The 27,667-nt window shown below is 38.0% G+C and overlaps 4 protein-coding genes and 1 pseudogene across 5 annotated transcripts; 3 read left to right on the plus strand and 2 right to left on the minus strand.

Annotated features, from left to right (window-relative positions):
- The first annotated feature begins 545 nt into the window (after positions 1-545).
- On the plus strand, positions 546-3,157 carry LOC149405229 (uncharacterized; annotated as a pseudogene).
- A 6,293-nt stretch (positions 3,158-9,450) lies between these two features.
- On the minus strand, positions 9,451-13,746 carry LOC149405230 (uncharacterized). The gene is made up of 5 exons (XM_089607796.1): positions 12,723-13,746; positions 12,517-12,653; positions 12,298-12,399; positions 12,063-12,197; positions 9,451-11,445 (listed from the first exon to the last, which is right to left on the minus strand). Exons 1-5 carry the CDS (start codon positions 13,744-13,746, stop codon positions 9,451-9,453), a joined length of 3,393 nt encoding a protein of 1,130 aa, XP_089463922.1.
- A 1,511-nt stretch (positions 13,747-15,257) lies between these two features.
- Positions 15,258-19,476, plus strand: LOC149405231 (serine/threonine-protein kinase AtPK2/AtPK19-like). 2 transcript variants are annotated; one of them, XM_089606967.1, is made up of 7 exons: positions 15,258-15,362; positions 15,875-16,813; positions 17,221-17,303; positions 17,730-17,850; positions 17,981-18,154; positions 18,743-18,847; positions 19,037-19,476. In XM_089606967.1, exons 2-7 carry the CDS (start codon positions 16,145-16,147, stop codon positions 19,325-19,327), a joined length of 1,443 nt encoding a protein of 480 aa, XP_089463093.1. In that variant the 5' UTR covers positions 15,258-15,362; positions 15,875-16,144; the 3' UTR covers positions 19,328-19,476. The 2 variants fall into 2 exon arrangements, with proteins under 2 accessions (XP_089463093.1, XP_089463092.1); XM_089606966.1 differs by having other exon boundaries at positions 15,259-15,362; positions 19,028-19,472.
- A 110-nt stretch (positions 19,477-19,586) lies between these two features.
- Positions 19,587-23,395, plus strand: STN8 (Protein kinase superfamily protein). Its single transcript, XM_089606965.1, has 5 exons — positions 19,587-20,320; positions 21,125-21,298; positions 21,612-22,016; positions 22,293-22,674; positions 23,097-23,395. Exons 1-4 carry the CDS (start codon positions 19,739-19,741, stop codon positions 22,632-22,634), a joined length of 1,503 nt encoding a protein of 500 aa, XP_089463091.1. The 5' UTR covers positions 19,587-19,738; the 3' UTR covers positions 22,635-22,674; positions 23,097-23,395.
- Positions 23,396-23,489: 94 nt separating this feature from the next.
- On the minus strand, positions 23,490-26,199 carry MAN6 (Glycosyl hydrolase superfamily protein). Its single transcript, XM_089606968.1, has 6 exons — positions 26,114-26,199; positions 25,702-25,996; positions 25,186-25,380; positions 24,966-25,088; positions 24,668-24,879; positions 23,490-24,149 (listed from the first exon to the last, which is right to left on the minus strand). The coding sequence occupies exons 1-6, from the start codon at positions 26,176-26,178 to the stop codon at positions 23,741-23,743; spliced, it is 1,299 nt and encodes a 432-aa protein (XP_089463094.1). The 5' UTR covers positions 26,179-26,199; the 3' UTR covers positions 23,490-23,740.
- Between the last annotated feature and the right edge of the window lie 1,468 nt (positions 26,200-27,667).

Genomic DNA, 27,667 nt, shown 5'->3' on the forward strand with positions numbered 1-27,667 from the left:
GAATTTACGTGTTCCGCTGAGTTTGAGCAAGCAATTAGGTAGGTTATTAGGTATTTGATTTTATTTGAGTTTGAGCAAGCAACATGAAGACTGGAAGAGTCCGTGTTTGATTCTTTTCCGCTGAGTTTGATTCCCTGGTTTGATTTTCCACTGAGTTTGAGCAAGCAATTAGAATTAGGTATTTGAGTTTGAGTTTAATCGTATAAGCCTGCATATAAGATATGTTGTATGTATTATATTCGTTTGAGTTTAATTGTAGTAGTATTATATTCTTATATTCTTAATAGTTTAATTGTGACATAGTTTGAGTTTGAACATACCAAGCAATTGTTTTTATGTTTTTTGCGTGTGAGCATCAAGTATTTGGCTGTAATGCAAGAATGATCTATAATAATAATACAGACTGTACATATCAAGCAATAGTTATGCTTTTTTGTGTGTGAGCATATTTGGCTACAATAATTAGAATTTGTATTTCACTATGCTTTTTTTTGCATCTTATATATTTATGAACTTATTTTTAATTGTTTTCAGCAGTTAATTTAATGAGTTCAATTGGAAGATACAAGTCGGGTGCAGAAAACAGAAAAGAAAAAGAGAAAAAAGAAGTTTTACACAAGAGTCAAATTGGTTCTCTCGATAAATATTTTAAAAAAGATGTGGTTACGGATGAAACAAGAGCTAAAGTCGGGATTGAGAACGAACAAACTAGTCAAAACGAGAACGAGAACGAACAAACTAGTCAAAACGAGAATGAGAACGACAACGAGAACGAGAATGTGAATGAGAACGAGAACGAGAATGTGACCCCGAATGAAGAACACGATAATGAAATAGGTTCCATTTATTTTGACGAGGATGATCCGGCGAATTGGAAGCAAATAAATCAAAGTCTTATCGATTTTCTTGTTGAAAAAGGTCCTAAAAGAAACATTGATATGAGATTTCCTAAAGATGAGTCTGATAGAAATTTCTCTTCAAGTCATTATTGGCGAGTTTTACCGAATGGAGAGAGACAAGACAGGAGGTGGTTGGTGTATTCAGCTTCAATCGATAAAGTTTTTTGCTTTTACTGTAAGTTATTTGCAACGAATTGTCATAATGTAGGCCTATTAGGTGATGGAGGTTTAAATGATTGGCATAATATTTTTGCACGACTTTATAGCCACGAGAAAAGTAAGCTACACGTTGACGCTATTGCTAATTGGTTGGATTTGGAAAAAAAAAGGCTTAAACAAGTGTCAACCATTGACTCGAGTTTACAAGAACATATCAACAAAGAAAAGGAGCATTGGAAACAAGTTCTACAAAGGATACTTGCTGTTGTAAAAAGGCTTTGGAGAAATAATTTGGCATTTTGCGGGGATAATGAAAAAATAAATGAAGAGAGGAATGGGTTTTTTCTACAGATGATAGAATTGCTTGCAGAGTTTGATCCCACGATGCAAGAACATATTCGCCGTATCTCGAAAAAGGAAATTGATTATCATTATTTGAGCCACAAAATTCAAAATAAATTGATTCAATTGATGGCAAACGAGGTGAAACTCTCAATTGTTTCTACAATCAAAGAAGCAAAATATTTTTCGGTTATACTTGATTGTACGCCAGATGTTAGCAATGAAGAACAAATGTCTCTAGTAGTGAGGTGTGTGAATATTTCCAAAAATCCAATTGTGGTTGAAGAGTTTTTTTATAGAGTTCATAAAAGGTAGATGACACTTCAGGGCTTGGACTCTTTAATGAACTTTTTCATATTTTGGAGGCTCATCATCTTAATGTTGATGACATAAGAGGGCAGGGATATGATAACGGTGCTAACATGAAAGGAAAAAATAAAGGTGTACAAAGTAGAATGCTTGAAAAGAATCCTAGAGCATTTTATTCACCTTGTGCTTGTCATTCTCTAAATCTTATGCTTTGTGATATGGCTAATTGTTGTCCCAAAGCTGTGTCATTTTTCGGTGTCATACAACGAATATACACATTATTCTTAGCTTCTACGAAGAGATGGAAAGTCTTTAATGATCATATGAAAGGTCTCACTGTCAAGCCATTGTCGGAAACACGTTGGAACAGTCGCATTGATAGCGTTAAAGCAGTAAGATACCAAGCCCCGCAGATAAAAAAAAAAGCTTTAATGTTTTTGGCAAATAGTAATGAAGATGCCAAGACAAAAAGTGATACTGAGACTTTAGTCGTATACAATATCCAGAATTATGAGTTCTTGTTGGCATTAATTATTTGGCATGATCTGTTATTTGTTGTTAACAACGTGAGCAAATTTCTCCAAACTAAAGATATGCAAGTGGATGTTGCCATCAAAGAATTAGAAAGTCTACTTGGCTTTTTGAAGCAATACAGGGAAATTGGATATGATCAAGCTAAATTACAAGCTACAACGATAGCAACTGAGATGGATATAGAGCCCGTGTTCATTGAAAAAATAAGAGTACAAAGGAAAAGACAATTTGATGACAATGCTAGTGACGCGCTCTCACAATCTGAGGAAGAGTCCTTCAAAATTAACCATTTTTTCTACATTGTTGATCAAGCTATATCGTCATTCCATACCAGGTTAGATTATTTAATCTTACTATTCAACACTTACTATATCAACAAATATTTTTGTTCATAATTTATTGTCATAATTATCTTTGTCAATAGGTTTGTACAGTTTCAAGATTTTGAAAAACAGTTCGGGCTTTTATTTGATTTAAAGAAATTAAAGGTCGCCGATAAACACACTTTAAAGAGTTTCTGCGACAATCTTGCATCATCGATGGAGCATAATGAGATTTCAGATTTAGACAAGAATGATCTCTTCAAGGAACTGGAAAATGTTGAGCCATAGTGTCCCGAAAGATATAAACAAAGCAATCGATGTTTTGAATTACATTAAGGACTTGGATTGCATTTATCCAAATGCGTGGATCGCTTGCAGAATTATGCTAACTTTACCGATCACGGTTGCCCATGCAGAAAGAAGCTTCTCAAAGTTAAAATTGATCAAGTCTTATCTTCGTTTAATTATGTCGCAAGAAAGATTGAGCGGTTTAGCTACTCTGTCTATTGAAAAAGATATGGTCGAGAAATTGATTATATGAATTTGATTAGTACTTTTGTATCTAAAAGTGCTAGGCGTGTTATGTTTTGATGAATGAAAAACTTGATTATAATTTTTTGTTTTATATTTAATTTTTTTTATTGTTATCAAAAGGCCCCAAAATGTTTATTCTTTATAGAGTTATTAATATTTGTAAAAAAAAATGTGGTTTTACCTAAAAGAAATTGGATAATGAAAGAAAATAGCAATCTTAATTTGACTCGTTGCCAAATAGCAAAAGTTTTTTTTTCCTTAATAACTAGTCATTTTCACTCATTTATTACTTTAATTTTTTTGCAAAAACTACTTTTTCACCTTTTTAATAACTAAGTGCGCAGTTTTATTGTAAACATATGCATCAATTTTATTATTATTGGTTTACTTCTTAATTACATTCTTAATTGCATGATATATCAGTTGTCAATAGCTATCCAAAAACTTCCGTCTCCGAGTAGTGAAAAACCTCCTTAATAATAAGCAGATAAACAAAACGACTAAGCAATTTGATGTTGTTATTATGAGGTTTTAAGAGCATTTATGTCCAAAAACTCAAAACTCACCTCTACAATTACTGAAATAAAGAGTTTCCTTTTTGTTTTGTCTGGATTAATGATAATATACTGAAATAAATATATTAATTAAAAGCCTCGAACGAACGTGGAAAGTGAGAGATACTAAGGTTAACATCAAAGTCGGACTCCAATTGTTAATCCTAGTCCGATTCTACAAAGCAAAACGGCTTATAAGTACATCCCAGATAGCTAGTCATATCACACGTATTTTTTCTTCTAAAGATATCAGACCCACACAACCACCGATATTCTGTCATCTGATTCTAAACCCTAAATATACAAGTAATCGATCGATCGTGAATCATGTCTGGAAGTGAGTTATTGAGTCTGTACGTACACGGCGGCGATGAAAGCGGGTCTGGCGGCTTCGGCTTCGACGGAGGAATCACCGGAGGTTGAGCGTTGCATCGAAGCTCTGAAGCAACTCCGATCCTTCCCCATCAGCAAATACCTTCTTATCTCCACTCAGGTACGTAAAATACACACACCATTATAATAATATACTATGTCCGGAAAGAAACAGAAACAGGCTCTTGATTTCGATATTTTCATATGAAATAGGTTGAAAGGAGGCTTGGAAGTATGCAGAAGAATCGTCACGCGAGAATCCGAAAAGCCGTTTCGGAGATCATGGAGACTTGGAAGGCGTTGCTGGTGAAGATAAAGGTCGTCGAGTTCATCGGAGAGCGGCCAAAGTGGAGCCCACCGAAACAGCTTGGAAAGAAGGTCGATGGTGACGTGGCGAGGAACAAGCGGGCCCGATTGATCATCCACCACGAGCTGAGGAGTCTCACCAGCGACATCTCATCGGCCAAGACATTGGCCAGGTGCCGATAGTTTATAAATATATGTATATGTTGTACTTGAATGATGAGATGTTTCCGATATCATTCCTAGCCTTTTTATTATATCAAAGAATAGATTCATTAAATTACTAATCATGAGAAAACTGAAAGATCGTGAGTTAAGAGCCGGATAATCTTCTTATGTTCCACTGATCAACAAAATTGAATTGCTAGTTCTGACAACTATATATCGTACACCTTCCAGTGTTAGTTGAAAAACTTTGGTTCCGAAAAACATATAGTTTGGTGAAATAGAAAACAAATATCAGTGAGCTTGGGTCAAAAGTATGTGCGCGTAGAGAAAAGTAAGTGCCAAATTAAGTATATCTCTGAATCTTATGTTCATGGCCCTCGAGGATGCTCGACGAGCTTCGATTCTTTAGAGACACATTGCGCTTCAGAATCGTTCGGTTGAAGTGAACGTGCTTTGAATGGTCTTTGGCATCGGGGTTGTCATGTACCGTTGAAGGAGTACTCATCAAATCGAACCGATCGATCATAAGATGGACTTAGCTCGGGGAGCGTTGGTGCGGGCTTATTCGAGGGGAGCTCGGTCAGCTAGGCTGAGACTTGAATGGCTCGGCTCAGCGATTTCGTCGTGGACCATTTATCCGGATTTCGAGATTACTCTATTGGCCTACCCAAGTTTTCTATTTGGGCTCCTTAATATAATATTTTAATCCCGTTCTTAATTTATAAGGGTCTAATAATGCTTATTTTTGCTATTTGAAATAATGTGTGTATAAAAATGAAGAAATGTTAGGGTAATTAATGGTTGGTATAAAAAAACAAACATGTGTAAATGTAAGTAAATAGAAAGCATAATAAAAGCTGAGAACTTTTGTGATATTTAATAAACAATAGAGAAGAATTTGTACCATGAGGTAAACTAGTTAACCTTTTTTATATTTATATAGTTACCGCGATTTTGGCGGCCACGGCTTCGGCGGAGAAGTCACCGGAGGTTGAGCGTTGCCAGCAAAGACGGTGCCGGAGAGGAACATGCGGGCCCGCTTCAACCCCGAGCCGAGGAGGAGGGTTCTCACCGGCGTCCGGTAGTCTAGGCTCGACGAAACAAACAACTGTTCTTTGTTTGTTCTTTATATATATATATATATATATATATATATATATATATATATATATATATATGTGTGTGTGTATCTAAATATAAATTTATGTTGTAGACATGAATGAATGATGAGTGTTTGAGTGGGTGCCAACCTAGTTGGGATGTGCTCGATATCTCTTTCCTATCATATCATTCCTTCCATTCTTATCAATAAATTAAGTTGTATTTATTTGTTTGTGGAAAGTAATATGCATCACAGCGTCGTCATAAAGAAAACTAATGTGTTTCTGTTTACTAAAGGAAAAAAAAAGGCAGGAGAGAGACAAGTAATACAGTATGTTCAAATTTATATTTTAATTTTTTTTTATATATTTTGTAACTTGAAAAAAATAGGAGTGATTAATTTTTTTTTTAAAGTAAATAGTTATTAAAATCAATAAATATATAAAAATAATAGATGTTAAAAAGGTGATTTTCGTTAATCATATCAAATATGAAAATAATAAAAAAAGATAAAAACAATAACAAATTGAAAATGTTTGGCCCCTTGGGAGGTTGTGCCTCCCCATGGACGGTCGGTTTCGAACGCGACAGAAGCTTCAAAATTTGATGTCGGTGGCGGCGGAGATCTTCAACGTACTATTGAGTGCTAAGGTATTTAACCCATTGAAGATTCAAGTGAGTCAGATTTTTCAACCTTTCGGTTGCAACTGTAGAAATCTTCGACACCGGTGCGGGAGAGGGAAAGATATGTAGGCCAGAGATGGAGATGGGTACGTATCAATGGACAGAGAAGATGAAAGGAGTTGTGAGAGGTAGCTATTTAGTCCGAATATGCAAAGAAACACATAGATTTTCAAATAGTAGCTTTAAGGTGTTTGATTCTATTTTCGAATTTATCCATGGGAGTAGAAATTAACACAACAATATTTCATTCAATCCCAATGTGGCATAATGCAAATTTACGTATGCAATTATTCAACAATAATTTGTAAAAGAACGAGTAATTTTTTGTTTTATTTTGAAACTTATAGTCGAGATTTGTATAATTCAAGTAAAGGATGAATGTTTACCAAAACCGAAAGACACTAAAGTACAAGCTATGAATCTCGTCTTAGCTAGCATAGAACACCTAGCTTGTGATGTGGTCGTAGGCGAGCTTGCAATTCCTATCAAGCTCATGATGAAAGATCAATTTAATGGATACATCAATTTCCAAGCCTTGTATGTTTATAAGAAAATGGCCAACGAGGTTATTTGGGATTTTGTTCGTGATATCTACTTTGATATCTTGAAAACTCTTCACAGATTTTTGAGTTGAAGACCCGATTATGACAATCAAAGCAAGGGGATTGAGATTTAGGTGTGATACTTGTTGAAAGAAAAACTGAAGTGGATATTGTTTGTAAATTTTTATATCACATGGCTCGAAATCAATACAACACTATTATAAAAGATTTTAAGAAGTGACAATAGTCATGAATATTATTCCTAGGACTTAGGAAACTTTTTCAAAGAGAAGAGAATCATTCAACAAAAAGTTCGTGTAACGACACTCCTCAACAGAACGGCATCACTGACAGAAAGAATAAACACCTTTTTGAGATGATTTGTGCTCTACTCTTTTTTACTAAGGTCCCTATATATATCCCTAAATATCTTTAGGGTGAGGCTATTTTATTATGCACGATGAGAACATAACCGCCGTTGTTAATTTACAAAGGCTATAATGCTTATTTTTGCTACTTGAAAAATATGTTTGTATAAAAATAAAGAAAGTTTAGGGTGAATGCATGGTTAATATAAAAAAACATGTGTGAATGAAAGTGTAAATAAATGGAAAGCATAGAGGCCGAAAACTTGTGTGATATTGGGTGAACCATAGAGGAGAATTCGTAACATGAGGTAAAACAGTAAATGTTTTAATTTTTTTATTATTATTATTATTATTATTATATAGCATGAAACACAAAATAGCATTACGTTGTTTGGTTAAAGTGAATGATTTTACGATATAGTCGTATATATTCTAGCACACATTAAAGTTTTCAAGTATGTATATAATGAGCTAGCTTTAAAATACTTACTTTATCCGAAGACAAAAAAACAAAAAAACAATATTTTGCACACTACCTATGTGATAATATAACTAAATATAGTGAGAAAAGGTGAAGCATAGCCCGTAATAAAGCTCACAACTATATATATCTATATATAATATATACACATAGGATATCAAATAATATTTGTTGTACGCGAGGGCATTATTTTTTGGAAACAAAATTAGAAAAAATTAGAAAGGTAATTAGCGTTGAAAGTAAGCTGAGAAATCCTTACAGAAGCCCTAAATCAAAGGGGTTATAAATAAGAGGACTAGTCTTGGGGTTACGCAGAAGTGCCGAAAACAAACATCGTAGAAATTTGACTTACAAAAAGAAGCTATCAGAGCAAAACAACACACAGTCATCGATCGATCGTGAATAATGTCGGGAAGCGAGCTGTTGAGTCTGTACACGGCGGCGATGAAAGCGGGTTTGGCGGCTTCAGCTTCGTCGGAGGAATCGCCGGAGGTTGAGCGTTGCATCGAAGCTCTGAAGCAACTCCGATCCTTCCCCATCAGCAAATACCTTCTTATATCCACTCAGGTACGTAAAATACACACGCCATTATTTAATAATATCCTATGTTGGAAAGAAACAGGCTCTTGATGATCACGATATTGTCATATAACATAGGTTGAAAGGAGGCTTGGAAGTTTGCAGAAGAATCGTCACGAGAGAATCCGAAAAGCGGTTTCGGAGATCATGGAGAAGTGGAAGGCGTTGCTGGTGAAGATCAAGGTCGTCGAGTTCATCGAAGAGCGACCAAGAAAGTGGACCCCACCAAAACAGCTTGGTGGTGACGTGGCGGCAAAGAAACGAGCCCGGCCCATGGTGTTCAACCCCGAGCTGAGGAGGAGAAGGAGGAGGGCTCTCAGCGTCAACATCTCGTCGGCCAGGGTGCCGGTAGTCTAGGAATCTCATCAAATGTTTCTTTTTTGTTATATATATATATATATATATATATATATTGTGTATCTAAATATGTATATGTCGTAGACTTGATCATGAATGATGAGATATTAGAGTGGGTGCCAACCTAGTTGGGATGTGCTTAATATCTCTTTTCTATCATATAATTCCTTCCATTCTTATCAATAAACTTGGATCCATTACTTTACTCTTGCATCATATATCTTTTTACCTCCTCATCATCATATACAATGCCAACCCTTCCTTTTTCCTATGGTAGTCTTTATTTTCCCATCAAATACAAATGACTTCATATAGCTTATGATCATAGATACTAGTCGAAAAGCTACATGTCATTAATAATATATCTTGGATACCCTTAACTACATGTTCTTAGATAGATAAAATATATATTATCCACCCCAAGAGAAACAACCAGGCCTAATTTTGAGTGAAAAACACGTTTAATAAACCTACACAAAAAGTTATCTTCCGGTTTGAGTGTCAAGAACAAAAATCGTAAAAAGAAAAGAAAAAACAACACGATTATCCTGATTCATATTCAATGCGAATCCTAATTATTGAATCTGAGTATTTGATAGAGACGAAAAGAGATGAAGAAATTTATCAAATCAAATCAGAGAAGAATGAATTTCATTAACCAAGAAAGTTCTGACAAACAGATATATATAGACAAATCAGAGCTCATTGTCCAGGGTCAACATGACACGTGGCAAAGCAGCTGCTGAAAGAAAATAAAGGAAATACTACAAGTCGTATAGAAGGAACGACACTAACGACACTAAAAGAAAGAAACAAACACCTATAACTGCAAAACACCCCCTCAAGATGAACTATAGATATTCTTAAAGTTCATCTTGCTCATCAGAAAAGATAACGCTGGTGAAGCAAGAGGCTTTGTGAAGACATCAGCAATTTGGTGTTGAGTTCGAATAGGCAAAAGCTTCAGAGAGCCTTGTTGCAAGTGATCCCGGACAAAGTGCAAATCGATCTCAATGTGCTTTGTCCGTTCGTGGTATATTGGATTCGAGGCGATGTGAATGGCCGCCTGATTATCACAATATATCACCGGCGACGACCCTGACTGAACCTGGAACTCCCTCAAAAGCTGCTGCAACCAAAGAACTTCACTCGTAGCTGCCGCAAGAGACCGGTATTCAGCTTCCGCCGAGCTCCTTGACACTGTAGTTTGCCTTTTGGATTTCCAAGCGACTAAGGCATCTCCTACAAAAACACAGTATCCAGTTACTGATCTTCGAGTATCTGAACAAGTAGCCCAGTCAGCATCTGAAAATGCTCGGAGCTGAGTAGAAGAGATAGCAGGGTAAAAGAGGCCAAATCCTGGATTGGATTTGATATACCGAAGAAGATGATTAACAGCCTGTAAATGCTCAGTCCTCGGAGCCTGCACAAATTGACTTAGAGTATGCACAACATATGTAATGTCAGGACGAGTTATAGTCAAATACAATAAACGACCAATTATTCTACGATAATGAGTAGAATCATCTAAAAGATTGCCGCTATCAAGAGCTAAGCTGATCTTTGGATTCATTGGGGTTCGAACTGGTTTGGAGTCAAGAAATCCAGCACTCTCCAAAATCTGCAGAGCATATTGTCTCTGACTCAAGACAATGCCAGACTTTGCTCTAGCAATCTCCAAACCCAAAAAGAACTTCAATTCTCCCAAGTCCTTCAACCTAAAAGCTGCACTCAAATAAGATTTGACACGAGAGATCACTTCGTTATTTGGACCAGCAACAATTATATCATCAACATATAATAAAATCACAACAAAACTATGACCAGTGCCACAAGTGTACATAGAATAATCACATTTAGATTGAGTAAAACCATATTTCACCACAGATTCAGTGAATTTGAGATTCCATTGCCTAGAGGCTTGTTTAAGCCCATAAATGGACTTATGTAATTTACAAACCATTTTGACAGTGCCATCCATATTCACCCCATGTGGCTTATACCCCATGGGCATATCCATGAAAACTTCTTCATAGAGGTCTCCATTAAGAAAGGCATTACTTATGTCTAATTGTGACAAAAACCAGTTTTGAGTGGCAGCCAAACTTAACAGACATTTAACAGTAACTAGTTTGGCTACAGGTGAAAAGGTATGTAAGAAATCAACTCCCTCTTTTTGAGTGAAACTCTTAGCTACCAAACGAGCTTTTCTCCGAGCTAGGGTGCCATCAGAATTTAATTTGTTTGTGTAGATCCATCTACATCCAACAGAACTTTTCCCAACCGGCAAAGGGACAACAGACCAGGTGTTGTTCATATGCATAGCTTGAATTTCCTCTGACATGGCATCTCTCCAGTCCTTGCTCTTGACTGCTTCATGATAGAACTGAGGTGCAGATAGAGCTGAAACAGACAAGACAAAATCTATGAAAGAAGAGGATAAATTCTCATAAGTAAGAACTGTATCAAGAGTGTGCTTAGAGGTATAGCCACGTGAACCTGCTTTAATGAGATTACAATGGTATTCACGGAGATAAGCAGGTGGAATGTGTTGCCTGGTTGACTTTCGAACAGGCAGTGATTGTTCAACAGGAATCTGATCAGAAATGTCAGCTGCCAAAGGGTCAGGAATGACATTTTCTGAGCTGTCTTGAATAGCCTCGGGAACAAGGTTGTCATGACTGTGAGGATCAGTCTCACGGGAAGTAACATCTCTATGAGGCTCATGAACGTGTGGCATAGATGGAACCTCATCAGTGAGCACAACAGGAAGAGGTATAGTTTCAAAAGGATCAATTTGTATATCCCTGAGAGTAGTGTCATGAAATGGGAAAACCTTTTCATGAAAAACTACATCTCGAGATATAAAAACTTCTTTAGAGTTCAGGTCTAACAATTTGTAGCCTTTCACACCTTGAGGATATCCTAAAAAAATACATTTGCGAGCCCTTGGATCAAACTTGGACCGGTTAGCTGTGATAGTAGTAGCAAAGCATAGACAACCAAACACTCTAAGGTTATTGTAATCAACTTCCTTTTGGTATAAAAGCTCAAAAGGGCTTTTATTAGATAAAATAGGAGAAGGAGTCCTATTAATAAGATAAGTAGAGGTTAGTACACAGTCAGTCCAAAAACGAATAGGAACTTTAGATTGAAATAACAGGGCTCTTGCAACATTCAAGAGGTGTTGATGCTTGCGTTCCACAACAGAATTTTGTTGTGGTGTTTCAATGCAAGAAAATTGATTAATAATGCCTTGTTTTGAAAAAAAATCTGCAAAGACCAACTCACGTGCATTATCAGACCGAAACATTTTAATGTTAGTAGAAAAGTGGTTTGAAACATATGCACAAAAACGAGGTATAATGCTATGAACATCAGATTTATGCTTCATCAAGAAAATCCAACAAAACCTTGAATGATCATCCACAAGAGTTAAGAAAAAACGATGACCTGTGCGAGAGGCAACTTTGTAAGGGCCCCACACATCACAGTGAATGAGGTTAAAACAAGAACCAGAAAAATTGTTTTCTGACACAAAAGGTAACCTATGTTGTTTGGCCAGCGGACAAATACAACAAGGTTCACCTGAATGATCAACAAAATGTAAATCTAACCGGTTTTTAAGAGCATCTAATCTCTTAAAAGAACAGTGGCCAAGCCGTTGATGCCAGATTTCTGCAGACACCTTATTGACGTAGGATACGGAATTGATGAAGCAATTCTTGTCAAGAATGTAGAGGTCGTTGATACAACTACCCCTGCCAATCGTCCTCGAACGACTGATATCCTGAATCAAAAAATAATCATCGAAGAATGAAATACTCACTCTCGATTTCTTTGTTAGTGCTTTGACTGATATAAGATTGAACTTAAAACAGGGAACATATAAAACATCATAAAGCACAAGATCAGGACTCAATCTAATATTTCCAATCCAATCAACAGGAATAACAGTACGATTTGGGAGAGTAACATGAGAATTATACAAAGACTTTAGGCTAAGAAACTTAGACCTATCTGCACATATATGTTTAGTAGCACCTGAATCCATAATCCAAGAATGTAAAGAAAAATTAGAATAAAGTGCAGAGTTGACCAAACCATAAAAACCTGATTGGAATGAAGTCATGTTGACTTCACCGGATGTACCAGGATTGGTTGGGAGAGCGACAGTGAGCTGGTTGGAGAGATGATTGATCAGTTGATGGATCTGATCATTTGAGAGATGAGAAGACGATGCAGAGTTCTCAGATGTCCCTCCATTTGCCATGCTTTCCACTGTGTTGGCTTGATTCTTGGATTTGAACTTGTAACCCGGTGGATATCCATGTATCTTGTAGCACTTATCCACGGTGTGGCCAACCATTTTGCAATGAGTGCAAACAGGCTTGTCTTTTCCTTTGAAGCGCTTCTGATCATCACGTACAGCCATGGCCATGGTGTTGGTTTGATCACTGGAAGAAATTGCATCAGATCCGATGGATCTTTGAGTTTCTTCTTGACTCAGCATCGCATACGCCTTGGTGATTGGAGGAATAGGCTCCATGAGCAAGATCTGACCCCTAGCATGAGTGTAGGACTCGTTCAAGCCCATGAGGAACTGCATAACATACTCCGATTGGGCGAACTCAGTCAATTTGGCTTTTCCTCTACAATTACACGGACAAGAACACTTCGGTTTGAAATTGCACAATTCTTCGTGCAGCGATTTCAGTTTTGTGAAGTAAATTCCAATCGACTGCTGATCTTGAGCAAGATTCACAAATTCACGTCGGAGTTGGAAAATCCTCGGTCCATTGGACAATTGGAACCTTTCCTTGAGATCATTCCAGACGCTTCGAGCTGTACCACCAAAGAGAATGCTAGAAGAGATTTCCTTGCATACCGAGTTCATAATCCAGCCAATGATTGTGCTGTTGTTGCGACTCCAAAGCCGGAGGAGATCTGGATCTTCAGATGATGGCTTGTTGATAGTTCCGTCGATGAAGCCGAGTTTGTTCTTGGCTTCAAGAATGATCAGCATTGACCGACTCCACGGCATATAGTTGTTCGATCCGGTGAGAAGGTGAGAGACGAGACTTCCACCAGAGGAATCAGAATGATGAAGGTAATATGGCGAGAACGGATCTTCCATGGTTGACCTAGGTCTCGGATTTCCAGGAGCGCGAAACTCCGTCGTGTCTGATTGTTCCGTCGACATCGAAGCGGTGATTCTCAATCAGAGAAACGAAGGAGAACGATTGATAATCAAGATACTCAGAGTGAGCGGATATGCTCTGATACCATATTGAATCTGAGTATTTGATAGAGACGAAAAGAGATGAAGAAATTTATCAAATCAAATCAGAGAAGAATGAATTTCATTAACCAAGAAAGTTCTGACAAACAGATATATATAGACAAATCAGAGCTCATTGTCCAGGGTCAACATGACACGTGGCAAAGCAGCTGCTGAAAGAAAATAAAGGAAATACTACAAGTCGTATAGAAGGAACGACACTAACGACACTAAAAGAAAGAAACAAACACCTATAACTGCAAAACTAATTAATCGAGTCACGGCTCGATTATTTATGGACCCACGATTAATGTACAAAGTATGAGAACAATTTTGCATACTGTTGCTTCTTCTACAAGTCTGATCTTGTTCTTCAGACTTCCTTGAGCTCTCTTGAAAATCTCCCCTCGACTCACACTCATAAGCGTTGCCGTCTCTCTCTAATTTTGTTGTACAATCTCTGAATTAACACTAAAGAATGAATGACTTAAATCTATATCGATTCTGTGTCTATACACACACGACTTGGTTTATATGTCCTAACATAAAAGGCAACTTAACCATCCTACCTGATAAATGACACGCTTTAAATTCTACAAATATGTTCCACATCAGATGGAGACTCAAAGAGCCGACGAGCTAATCACCACTTGCGTCACTTGTTTCAAGTCCCACAATCAGGGTCGACCCAAACTATTATGTGAGTTTATCAATAGTAAATTACTGACTTTATAAATATATATTAAAAAGAAATTAGGTATGATAATTTGTTTTCCCTAAAACTTTGAAGCATTTTTTCTTAAAATTTGAGGATTATTTTTTTCACAAAAGATTTGGACTCTTAGACTATTGCCTAGGTGATTTAAGCTTGGGTCGGCCTGCCCACAACAACTATTGGAAATTATGCTGATATACATATTTTATTAATTATGTACAGATATAAGATATATATGTAAATAACTTCCCCTTCAATCGATAAAAAAAAATACTACAAATTTTTTTAATATGAGCCTTGAAGATTATTTGTGATAATTTGTGCTTAAATTTTAACGACAAACTTTAAATAAAAAAAAATTAAAATCGCTGGTTAAAACTTACAATAATACTGAATATTGATGCAAATTGACGAAGCATATTCTGTAGAGATTCTCTTTTTCTTTTCTTTTTTCCTTTTTTTTATATAAATTAGATCGCCAAAAATTCTCTCAGTCAACGAAAATTCGCTCAAAACAAACACGCGCGAGGCGCGGCTATTATTTCACCTTTGTTGATTCTCAACACCCACTAAGATCACGCCACGCGTCTCTCCAGATCTCCCACAGAAAGAAACCAAATTCCCCAGAACCACCAAAAAGCGTGCTTTCGTGTTTAACTTTAATAGCCTCGACGCCAAGCGTAGATCCTTCAGAAAAAAAAAAAACAGACAAAAGAGAACGCTTTTTCCCAAAAACTCTCTTCAGCGACCTTCTCAGGTAAAGTTCTCAATCTTCTCTTCTATATGTTGAAACATTTTGGTGGAATGTGTGTTTGTACCATCGAATCCGTGGGCAAATCGCGGATGGTTTGCGTCTTTTGACGGAATATTTGATTCTCGGCCTCAATTTAGGGTTTTGGAATCGTTTTTGGCTTTCAGTTGGATTTATTGTTGGATCTATGTAGGGGATGCAAATGGTTGAAGAATTGTACCATGTGACCGTAGTATTTTATTTTTGAACTCTGGTATTTCACTTTTATGAGAACGATCCAAATTTCGATTAGGTATTCTGTGGTTTGATGAGTGTTAGCTCCATGGCATTTTTGTTTTGTCTCTTCCTTCCCACGTTCCAATCGAAGCTGTTTGTTTTGATTTTTTTTTTTTTTTTTTTTTTTTATAAGCTTTTGGGAGTGTGTGTTTTCAGCTTGAGAGATTATGGGCTTGACAAAAGTGCTGTATCTATGTGATGTCTAGTTTAACTGGATTTTCCCTTTCGATTTTGTGCTGCAGATTTGTCAGCTTGATCTTAATGAATTCAAGAGCTACTGAAGCATCTGTGGTTTCCTGTACATCGGGAAACAAGAGCGACCTCTGCTTCTTCGGGATTTTCCTTTGCTTGCTGCCCAAATTTCTCGGAACTCTTTTCGCATTCGTGAACTTCTTGTTGATTACCGCCGTTGACCGAAGTCCTTCGGCGTTTGAGAAGATTAACCCGTAGCAAGGATTGGCAGTGCTGTTAACTCTCCCATTTTTTTTTATAACCCTAATCTATACTGCGACATGGTTTTCTCTCAGTTTTCTGGTTCGGAGAAGAACCCATTTGGCAGACAGACTCAGAATCAGAATCAGAACCAGACTCAGTTTCTGTTTTCCAAGAATCCCGCGGATTCCCTCGTTTTGGATCACGTTGAACTAGATTTCTCTGATTTATTTGGCCCTGTATCAGCCCAGGCACCACTAGAGGCTGTTCGTGACGATTTCGACCTCTCTGTTTCCATCGAAGAGTCAAATGAGATAGTGTACGATGACCCTGTTGTTATCCACAACCGCTCACATTCTCTGGTCGGTCCATCGTCTTATGTTAGTCACTCGCTGAAGCTCAGCAAGCTCACCATGCACGAGCCAGAGGTTGCAGAGGAAGAAGTAGAAGCAGTCACGATCACGAAACCCGGCACTGTTGATGAGTCTGTTAACGAAGTCGACGGAGATTCAAAGGCAGTCGAAGCTGTGGGGCTCGGAGACTTTGAGGTTTTAAAGGTTGTTGGACAGGGCGCGTTTGCAAAAGTATATCAGGTGAAGAAGAAAGGGACGTCTGAAATATATGCAATGAAGGTTATGCGAAAGGACAAGATAATGGAGAAGAATCATGCTGAGTACATGAAAGCTGAGAAGCATATTTTGACCATAATTGACCATCCATTTATTGTCCAGCTCAGATATTCATTCCAAGTAATTCCTATTGAATCTCTTTATCTTTTGATTTCTGCTAGTAATTTACATGCTCTTACTTTTAAGCTTCTTGAAACCGATGACAAGATAGCACAACGTCTTGATGCCTAAAATGTGTTTTATGTTTCCAAATTTTACATCTGGACAGGTCAAGCTTGCTATCATTTATAATTAAGATAAAGCTCAGTAATATCTTGAAACTTCTTTTGTTGTTGAAAAGATGCACTTTATCAGGATTTATAGCCAAGTTCTAAGTTTAGTTGAGTATTTAGATAGAAGGAATAAAAGGAATAATGTTGTATTTCTTCTTTAAACAAAAAGTAATGACAGGAGTACGAGGCCTGCGATCATAAGTTGGGTTTCTTTTCTATTATCAAATTCTGATTTGCACTTACTTTCTATTGCAGACTAAATATAAGTTGTATCTTGTCCTGGATTTCGTTAATGGAGGGCACCTGTTCTTTCAGCTTTATCACCAAGGCCTTTTCAGGTAGCTTTTATGGTTTATTTGGTACCTGAAAATCCCGGCGGAAAATTGAGAACCTGTCGTATTGGATAGAGACAAATTCAATGTAAAATATGAGGGAAATTTTGGGGGAGAATGGACAACTAGAATTGAGATTTCATTTTCCTTGTAAAAGCTAGTGAAAAATGAGAATTCAAGCAAAGTTGCATATGTATGGTTAGGCCTATGTATGGTCATACGTGTGTCTCTTCTCACTCCCCCCCTCTTTACCTCAAAATTTTCTTGAATTCCTAATTTCCTATCGCAATAGTGAATGTCGATGTTCCCTTACATTCTCTATCATAAACTCCGGGTTCCGAACATAGCCATAGGTTTTCAGTCCTAGATAAAGTATTTATGCATCAGCTATATAATGAAATCTCACTCTTTTTTTTTCTTCTTTTCTTCCAGAGAGGATCTAGCTCGTATATATGCTGCCGAAATTGTTTCTGCGGTTTCTCATCTCCATGCAAACGGCATAATGCATAGGGATCTCAAACCTGAAAATATCTTATTGGACGTAGATGGCCATGTACCTCTCTCTCTCTCTCTCTCTCTCTATATATATATATATATATATATATGTATATGCATATATACACATATATGCTGGTTTTACCAGGACAAAAAATTGGTAACTGACATAGTTGTTTGATGGGCAGACAATGCTTACTGACTTTGGGCTTGCAAAGCAATTTGAGGAAAACACGAGATCAAATTCCATGTGCGGAACAGTGGAGTATATGCCACCTGAAATTGTACTCGGAAAGGGACATGATAAGTGTGCAGACTGGTGGAGCGTGGGAGTCCTCTTATTCGAGATGCTCACGGGAAAGGTTTGTGCCCTTTTTTTCGTATCATTTTTAAGAATACTTAGAAGGAAGTGATAATGTGATCAAACAACATTGATGTACATTCCATGTGTTTGTGTTGCCTCAAGTGGTTAATTACTTCGCGCTCCTGTCTGTGGGACTTCCCGTTATACCTTTCAACATATAATCATAACATAATTAGTTTTTAATTTAAATATAAACAAACCGTTCAACTTATACTTGAAGTTTAGGTTTGGGTAGTTTTAACAAACGTCAATCTTACCGTGCTTGCTGGTTTACTCCACTCGGAACCACCGGAAATCTGCCTCTGCAAACAGGGCCTATGTATTACTGATGTGTTCTCTTCATACAACATGTTCAGTGAACTTGATACCATGTGACTACACTCCTTTTAAAAAAAAAAAATCAAGATAAAACATGATTTACCATGTTTAACACATAATCTTTTATGCTTTGAATCGCTGTTCGACAAGTCAACATTCATCTGAAAGGATCTTAGGCTAGTTTTATTCCTAAAATTGCATGAGCAGTATATTTTTTTATCCCAACTTCAGTTTTCCGTATTCTTAAAAATAAAATTCTGTTCTGCAGCCTCCTTTTACTGGAAACAGGGAGAAAATTCAACAGAAAATAGTGAAGGACAAGATCAAGCTGCCGGCATATTTGTCTAGTGAAGCACATTCACTACTGAAAGGGGTATGTGTTCGGTTTTTCGCTTGATCTGGTATTTTCCGTTATATTATCTTCTATTTCAATAATATGAACCGACCTATTATGACCCGGCATCTGTGTTTTGTGCTTTCTTAAGTCAGTTTAAACTGATTGGTTACATCAATTAGAGACCTAATGCACCGAGTTTTGTTTTTGATTTTTCAGTTGCTCCAGAAAGATGTTAGCAAGCGCTTAGGGAGCGGTCCGCAAGGGAGCCAGGAAATCAAGAGCCACAAATGGTTTAAGCCGATTAATTGGAAAAAACTCGAGAGGCGTGAAATCCAGCCTAGTTTCCGGCCGGAAGTCGCCGGAAAACACTGCATCGCCAACTTCGAGAAGCGGTGGACCGACATGTCGCTCGTGGATTCTCCGGTCACGAGTCCGGTCGGCTGCGGAAACTTCTCCGGATTTTCCTACGTGAAGCCCCCGACCTCGTTTCTTCACAGAGACAGCTCTCTCTGCTAAGCTCTCTCTCGGACGCATTTCTCGTCCAAGCTTCATATTTATCAAGTTATGTACTGCTGTATTTCCTTTCTTTATATATTTATTGGCACTCTAATCTAAAATCAAATGCTTACAGACAATTACTTTCCTCATATATATTGTTCGTTAAAAACGTGGTTTATTATTAATTACAACAGAATTCTATTTTTTTTTTAACTTGTATTTTGGGTGCTTAAAAATTCATCTTTGAGTCAAGATTGGATAATTGGCATATGGGCAATAGCGGCACATGCGTGGATAAAGGGTATGCCACGCGGACAAAAGCCAGCCTCTGCTGAAACACCAAAAATGAATAAAATAATAATAAATAAAGCGTAAGTGAGAAAAAAAGAAAAACACTGAAACACTGGACTGAACTTGTTGAAGTTAGCCATGGCTTGCTTGGCAATGGCGTCTTCAAGCGCAACGACAAGCACATTAAACAAACACAGCAACAACCCAACAATCACACACTCAAAACCCATCTCTCTCTGCTTCTTCACAAACACAAACAGCCTCAAGTTTCACCGCACCCAAAAGTGCAATGCCTTCCCGGGCGAGCAAAACTTGGAGGAGCTTCTGAGCTCGACGGACCAAACAATCATCCCGGCTCTCCGGTCAACCCTTGAGAGGTTCGCCGGAGAGTGGCCGGAGCCGGAGAGGTGGGGCGTGTTGGCGTTGGCGGGGCTGACGTGGATATACCTGACGGCGAGGCCCGGCGTGCTCGTCGGAGCCGTAGACGCGTATCTTCTGGCGCCTCTGCAAGTGGGTCTCGACGGCCTGACCGGAAAGAGGCGGTGGAAGAGATCGGACTTCGTGGTCGGAGACAAGCTCGGAGAAGGGTCTTTCGGGGTTGTCTACTCCGGCGCTATCGTCCCCAACGGCGTTGACGCCGAAGAGGCTTCTCAGATCAGAGGCAGAGGCAGAACCACCAAGTTGGACAACAGGTTCAAACAGAAAGTCATCCTCAAAATGGTACTTCATTATCATCTCCTTTTCAACTATACTATCATCACCAAGTTGAACGGAAATTTATTAGGAGGGGCTGATTAGAAAAAAAAAAAAAAAAAAAAAAAAAAAAAAATTCTCGGGTGAGGCTGATTTGAAAGTTTATTAGGCTAATAAAAAAAAATTCAATATTTAGGGCTCCGTCCCCCGGTTATCCGTACCGTTGTATGTTTATGATATAAAAAAATGGTACTTCATTATCATCTTCTTTTTCAGCTATACTATTATCACCAGGTTGTTGAACAAGGCTTTTTCTTTTTCTTCTTCTTCCCTCTTTTTTTTTTTTTTTTTTTTTTTTGGGGGAAGCTGGAACTATTAAGAAAGTTTACATAATGAAGCTACTAAACACTAGGGATATTACTAGAGGAAATTTATTAGGAGGAGCTGATTAGAAAAATCAATATATAGGGCTCGGTCCCCCGGTTATCCATACCGTTGTATGTTTATGATATAAAAAAATACCTTTACACGAAAAACTAATTCTTTTCTGATCAAAATTTTCCGAAATATTCGTTAGTATTCATGCGACTCTGAGATACACTATTTCAATCTTTGGTGTTCTTATGTTGCATTGTGAAACTTGTGTTTACGCTTGTATCTCATTATCTCCCGTATGTTACCGTTTTCCATGTAAGTTCAGATCATCGGAGGTTAAACAGCATTGTGCTGTGTGTGAAAGTGGTAATTAATGAAAGCCCATTTTCATTTTTAGCATTTTTTTTTTTTTTTTTGCTTCAGTGTGATTAGTTACGCTCTAATAGAAGTGATCAGGTCAAACTCGGCGTTCAAGGGGCTCAAGAATGCGGCGAGTTCGAAGAGTGGTTCAACTACAGACTCTCGAGAGCGGCCCCGGAAACGTGCGCTGAGTTCCTCGGCAGTTTCATCGCCGACAAGACCAATTCCACTTTCATAAAGGGAGGGAAATGGCTCGTCTGGAAATTCGAGGTACCCTTTAATTTATTGAGAAATTGTCAATTTGCCACCAATTCCATAACATTTTCCCACTTTCCACCAAAACGCTAATTTTTCCCAAAATGTCACATCTATGTCAACAATGTTGACATCTAATAGTTAAGGGCAAACATAGATGTCAACATTGTTGACATAGATGGTGATATTTTGGGAAAAATTAGCATTTTGGTGGAAAGTGGGAAAATATTATGAAATTGGTGGCAAATTAGGCAATTTCTCTAATTTATTTTATTTTATTTATTTTCTTTCTTCGAAAAACAAACCGAGTAAGTAGTGATAAACGCAGGGAGATCGGAGTCTCGGGGATTACATGAAGGATCGGAGCTTCCCGTTCAACTTGGAGCCGTTCATGTTCGGGCAAGTCCTCCAAGGGGTTGACTCGGTCAAACGCAGCGCGTTGATAATCAAGCAGATAATCCGCCAGGTCATTTCTTCGCTGAAGAAGATCCACGACACGGGGATCGTTCACCGTGACGTGAAGCCCGCGAACTTGGTGGTGACGAAACGGGGCCGGATCAAGCTCATTGACTTTGGCGCCTCGACGGATCTCAGGATCGGGAAGAACTATAACCCGGATCGGGGCCTACTTGACCCGGACTATTGCCCGCCCGAGCTCTATGTCATGCCCGAGGAAACTCCGAGTCCGCCTCCGGAGCCGATTGCCGCGTTGCTTTCTCCCATAATTTGGCAGGTAATAATATTGCAACCTTTTTTTTTTATCCCACGTAATAAATAAAAAGGAAAAATTGTACAAAATAGCCATTTGAAACTTATGGATTAGCAAAATAGCGAAAGTTTCAACTTTTCAACAAAGTGGTCAAATTTACGTTTTCAAAATTTTTTTGACAGCCTAGATTAAAATTTTTTACGATCATTGTAAGCAATTTATCACTTTCAAAAAAATTAATCTGGGGGTCAAAAAATTTAATCTTGAAGCAGTGTCAAATGAAATTCTCTGTGGTTGCAGCTGAACAGCCCAGACTTGTTCGACATGTACTCGGCGGGGATCGTTCTGCTGCAAATGGCGATCCCGACTCTGAGGACCTCGGCGGGGCTGAAGAACTTCAACTCGGAGCTGAAAGCGTTCAAATACGACCTGAACAAGTGGAGGGAATCGAGCCGGAGGATGCCGGACTTGACGATTCTTGATCTGGACTCGGGACGGGGCTGGGATTTGGCCACCAAGCTCGTCACCGAGAGAAGATCAGACCGCCTCTCGGCCTCTGCCGCTCTGAGGCATCCCTATTTTCTGCTCGGCGGCGACCAGGCTGCAGTGGTTCTCTCCAAGTTGAGCTTCACCAGAGACTGAGACCCACCCGATTACGGTTTTCTCAAGTATTCGACACATGGTAGGCTCTTTTTTTTTTCTTTAGTGAAAATCGAAATCGTCTCATGTGTTTGGAAGTCGTGGAAAATTATTTGTGGGAAGAAAAAAGAAGAGTTTTTTTTTTTTTTTTTTCACAATCTTGTTTCGAGGTGCGTATAAATTTTTAAAGGAAAAAATTACGGAGAATTGAAAAATTAAGGAAGATAAGAATGCTGACTGTATAAATGAAATACACGTTGTATTTGTATGTTGTTCTTCAATTTTTCTCTTGTAGATTTTTGTTGATCCAAATAGGTCAATGAAAATGCTATTTTTTTTTTTCGCGTTGTGCTTCAGTCAGTCTTGTTTGCAGTCTAAGTGAAGTAAATCAAGTCTTAGGCTGTTGTCAAATCTCCCAAAATGTTTGGCTTATTCTTACTAATCTATATTTGCTTTTCTTAAAAGGTTTTCTCGGGAACTTCAGACGTCTTCAGATCAGTTCCGTAATTCGATCGAATGGTCTGGTAACTTTTCGAAAATGTCCCTGAAATTTCAAGCTCGGTCCCGTTTCGAAAATTCTTACCTTCCCAGATATAATTTATCGGTTTCTTATACATGTATAGCCACATTTCTTCTGACGCAGTGAAAAATATATTTTTTATTTTTTAAAATGAGACCAGTTAAGGTGTTTTAACTTAATTTGTAGCTACGCCAAGATGTGTACAAGAGAAACACCACACCACCGAGCAGGGCTTTGATGTTGAGCTTGCAGTAGTATTATTATTATTCACACCTACAAATCACCTTTTATTTTAATCTTTTACAAAATTTAACCCAATAGTCTTGCACGCAAATGGATAGATAGATAGATAGATAGATAGATAGATACACACTGTAGTCAAAAGAATCTCTCTCACACATACACCATCTTCTCGCTCGAACCGCCTTACAACTCAGCGCTCTTCCTTCTGCAACCCCAACGGCCAATAGTCTTGCACGCAGATGGATAGATAGACAGATAGATAGATAGATAGATATAAAGATAGATACACATTGTAGTCAAAAGAATCTCTCTCAAACACATACACCATCTTCTCACTCGAACCGCCTTACAACTCGGCGCTCTTCTTTCTGCAACCCCAACGGCACTTCCACGCGCACCTCGAGTTGAACAACGCGAGCCTCTTCGAGTGGAGAGACACGATCTTCGAGGTCGAAGGCGATTTGGAGAGAACGATGGCGTACCCATCGTCCATGTACTCCGTCCCGCGGGGGAATATCTGCCACAAGAGGCTCCCGGCTCCGGCCGCGCCTTTCCTCGTGGAGTTCAAGACGGCCGCGTAGACTGTCTCGATTAGGGCGTCTCGGAAAGTCGAGTTGTATCCCGGGTCTTTAGCAGAGACTCCAAACTCGGAGAACACAACTGGCATCCTAAGGTGCTTCTCGGCGTCCTCTATGTGGGCTTGCATCCATGTTTTCGTGAATTGGATGTGTGCTTCCGAGATTGATTGTGATATCCTTCATGGGGACAAAAATGCGATGAGAGTTCTAAGTTCTAACCTTAATTATTTTCAACTGAAATTTTTGGTTAAAACAAGGTTAATATGGTTTTGGCCGTTTTTTTTTTTTGCGCCATAGCAATCTAGCCAATTTTAAACTTGATTTTAAGGAACTAGCCAATGTTCCATTTATGTTGATAAATTAACCATTTACCACAAGTAACACATAGAAATGATAGGGGACAATCATGTAAAATGTTATCTGATTAATGAGGTCACGTCACAAAATGTGACTAGATTTTAAACATGCTCAAAACGTTGGTTAGATTGCAAATCCAACGTTTCAAGTGGCCTAGTCCGTGAGATTTTTTTTTTTTGTTTTTAGTATATAACATGTATTTTTCATTTTAAATAAAGTTAACTAACGTTAATCTTTTTTTTTTTTTGAAGAGGGTCAAACTTAAAGGAAAACTTATGGTTAAGGTTAACCGAAACCTTACATTTAAACACGAATATCAAAATTTATGATAAGCTCACCAAGAGTCGGCGTAGATGTGAACCGAGGCAAAATCGACACCGAGGACTTGGTGGTTTCTGATGAAATCGGTTCCGACTTGCTGAGCGTAAGTGTTGGGATTGACTTGAACCCTGTCCGGTGTCGAGGGGCCGTAAAACCCTTCCAATCCGATCTCCACGAGATGTTTTGGATCGATGCTCTTCACGTGCATCGCCATTTCCTCTATCCAAACCTAAGAAGATAAACAGATTCTAGGATTATATTTTTTCGGAGCACATAATGAGGCACAAATAGTTTCATAGCTGAAGAAGCAAAAACCTGAAGAGTATTGCCCGAGGGATCGGATGTGCACCGGGGCTCGTTCATAAGCTCCCAAGCGAAAATCGTCGGATCGTCCTTGTATGTTATGTTGTTTACCGTGTTGACTCTGTTTAGCACCGCCTGATATTCACATAAAACGTCGATATAGCGAACGTTATAACTGTGTTCGATTCAAAGGAAATTACAATGTCGTAAAAAAAAAAGTGCAATAACTTGCCTTGACATGTGCTTTATAGTAACTTTTGAGAGTTGGGTCAGAGAAAAAATCATCTTCCGAGGTCAAGTTCAGTCCGGCGGCTTTTCCCCAACTGACATATTGAGGCTTGCCACCATAAGAACCCCAATTGTTGACTAGTGAAAGTATGAGCCTAACTTTGTATCTCCTTGCTTCACTCACTACAAAATCTAGAGCCTGCACAATAAATGAATATAAAAATTAAAAATCACTAAGCTCGCATATATTGCACAAGACTAAAAGAAAACAGGAAAAAGGGTTAAAAATGTGCTAAAGTGAAAGTTGAAGCAACATCAAAGGAAAGAATATATATTTTACTTGTGCAGGAAGTTATCTCAATATAGTGTGTTAACAAGGCTGTTATGTTACATCAAGCCGCGAAAACACGAAACAGTACAAGAATTTTCACTTTTGCCCGACAGAACGTTTATTTTTGTAGAAAAAGCATAGTCACTAAAACAGGGGGGGCGATCGAAACAAGCGAGGTCGTACTCGTACCTTGAAAACTTCTTCGTCGTAAATCCCGGGAGATTTCTGAAGAGCACGCCACTGACCGTCGTTGAAGGCCCACGTGCGACACACGGTAAGCCCGTGGGCCGAGGCCTCGCTGAAGAGCTCGGAGACCTTCCCGCGAGTGGACTGATCCACCGCAAACGTCATCAGCCAGTAAGTGTTGAAACCGTTCACGTAAAAAGGCTGGTCGTTGATCGCAAATTGGTTTCCATTCTTCTGAACAATGTCCCATGGTGATACCACATCCTCCTCTATCTCAACCACCTCTTCAATTTTAATCCTAAACAATACAAAAACAAAAAATATATATATACGAGTGTATTGTATATACATGTGTGTGTGTGTGTGTGTGTGTGTGTGTGTGTGTGTGTGTGTGTGTGTATGTGTGTTTCCCTACCCATGATTTGTGGAAGAATCTTGCTCTGCAACACCATCCATTTGAAGAAACAAATCACTTCCCATTATTTGCTCAGCTCCACTAAACTGCTTGACAAAAACTAAAGCAATTGATAAGAGAAAGAGGATGATATTATGGAATCCATGTTTTGTCATTTGGGTGGCCATAGTAAGTGATACTAATGATCTTGTTTAATCCAATGTGTATATCTCTGAGTATATGTATATATAGTTTACAATGTTTGTGTATTTGTATTCACAAATGGCTATAAACTGATTGTAATGGACAAGATAAGTGTTGAAGATGAGAATGGCAGTGTTTTAAGCTTTGAAGGAACGATTTTTGTACTTTAATTTTTCTCTTCATGCCTTTTTTTTTGGCTTCTTTGATCATCTGAACCATTATTCCTTGTTTTAATCCAATAAAGGGGTAGGAGTAAAGTTACAACTATGTGTGAATGGAAATTTCCAAGGTACGTCAATAATAAAATTTAAAAAAAAGTGGGTCCTTGTGATATTAGTCCTTAAGTAAGTAATGTTGGGCTATGAAAAAAAATTAATGGAAATACAAAAAAATTTGAAGCTTAAATATATGGTGTCATTATACTTCTTAGTTAAAAGGTCTTGATCACTAGAACTATCTATTGCTTATGAAAACTAGGTAGGTAATGCTAAGTATATAATGACGAGAGGGAAAAAAACAAGAAGACATATATTAACCTTTGTGACTGAAGATATGTGGATGATTGAAGATGGTTTTTGCTTGCCCTCAACGAGAAGAATATTATGAAAAGATTAAGAAATTTTGAAAGAGTAAAAAAGAAAAGAGGAAAAGAGACGAGAATTACTTGTACTGATCAAATATGAATTTATAAATAGTCGGTTTAGGGAAAAAGTCCAATGGGACTTTTTTGGCTTTTATAGGTTCAATTCAAACTCATTTTGGTGTTACGTGTCTACAATTCCGCGAAAACTCCCATGCATTTAGATTTTCCTAATAAATAAATAAATATATCATGTTTCGTTGTTTTCTCAGTTAATGAGCTTATAGATTATAGTTGAGTACTTGGGTTGCTTGTTTTTATTTTCTAAATTGTATTAATAATGCGTTATTTCAATAAATAAATATATTATCTTTCCCTGGAAGAAGAAAAAAAAAATGTTGAAAAAGAGAGCAGTTTCACTTCATTTCAGCTTCTTTGAAACCGTGATGTCTCAAATTAATTAGCGCATAATAACAGCATCAATTAATGTTGATGATAAGAAGGGTTTTTTTTTTTTTCCCCTTAATTAACACTTTATTTGCCACTTTCTTGATCTTGGTACAATACACTATCATATTAATATATCGACGAGATTTTTTTAAAACTTATTGTAATATAATTATGACGGTCTTTTTCTGTTGTATAAACACCACATCCCCGTCGTAGAGCATACAATTACGTCTGTCGCGATGATAAAATTTCCTATCACGATGTTATCTTGTACGACGGTTATTATTACGTCATGGAATTTCGGTGAAATTGCACTTGAGGATGCCGCGACGGAAAAAAAA

This window comes from Urtica dioica, chromosome 2 (genome assembly GCF_054948205.1).
Source record: "Urtica dioica subsp. dioica isolate 48M chromosome 2, U.dioica_male_clone48M_v1_H2, whole genome shotgun sequence".
Classification (NCBI taxonomy): domain Eukaryota; kingdom Viridiplantae; phylum Streptophyta; class Magnoliopsida; order Rosales; family Urticaceae; genus Urtica; species Urtica dioica.

Bases quoted from the DNA above. Each gene is read 5' to 3' on its own strand.
- LOC149405230 (XM_089607796.1), bottom strand. From the start codon at position 13,746: ATGGAAGATCCGTTCTCGCCATATTACCTTCATCATTCTGATTCCTCT. The intron at 12,654-12,722 runs GTTTTTATGGTT...TTATGGATTCAG, and splicing joins CATGACTTCATTCCAATCAG to GTGCTACTAAACATATATGT. The intron at 12,198-12,297 runs GTGTCTGCAGAA...TTGATCATTCAG, and splicing joins CCGTATCCTACGTCAATAAG to GTGAACCTTGTTGTATTTGT.
- LOC149405231 (XM_089606966.1), top strand. From the start codon at position 16,145: ATGGTTTTCTCTCAGTTTTCTGGTTCGGAGAAGAACCCATTTGGCAGA. The intron at 16,814-17,220 runs GTAATTCCTATT...TTTCTATTGCAG, and splicing joins AGCTCAGATATTCATTCCAA to ACTAAATATAAGTTGTATCT. The intron at 18,155-18,742 runs GTTTGTGCCCTT...TCTGTTCTGCAG, and splicing joins TCGAGATGCTCACGGGAAAG to CCTCCTTTTACTGGAAACAG.
- STN8 (XM_089606965.1), top strand. From the start codon at position 19,739: ATGGCTTGCTTGGCAATGGCGTCTTCAAGCGCAACGACAAGCACATTA. The intron at 21,299-21,611 runs GTACCCTTTAAT...TGATAAACGCAG, and splicing joins GGCTCGTCTGGAAATTCGAG to GGAGATCGGAGTCTCGGGGA. The intron at 22,017-22,292 runs GTAATAATATTG...CTGTGGTTGCAG, and splicing joins TTTCTCCCATAATTTGGCAG to CTGAACAGCCCAGACTTGTT.
- MAN6 (XM_089606968.1), bottom strand. From the start codon at position 26,178: ATGGGAAGTGATTTGTTTCTTCAAATGGATGGTGTTGCAGAGCAAGAT. The intron at 25,089-25,185 runs GCAAGTTATTGC...TGTGAATATCAG, and splicing joins ACTATAAAGCACATGTCAAG to GCGGTGCTAAACAGAGTCAA. The intron at 24,150-24,667 runs GTGAGCTTATCA...GTCCCCATGAAG, and splicing joins CACATCTACGCCGACTCTTG to GATATCACAATCAATCTCGG.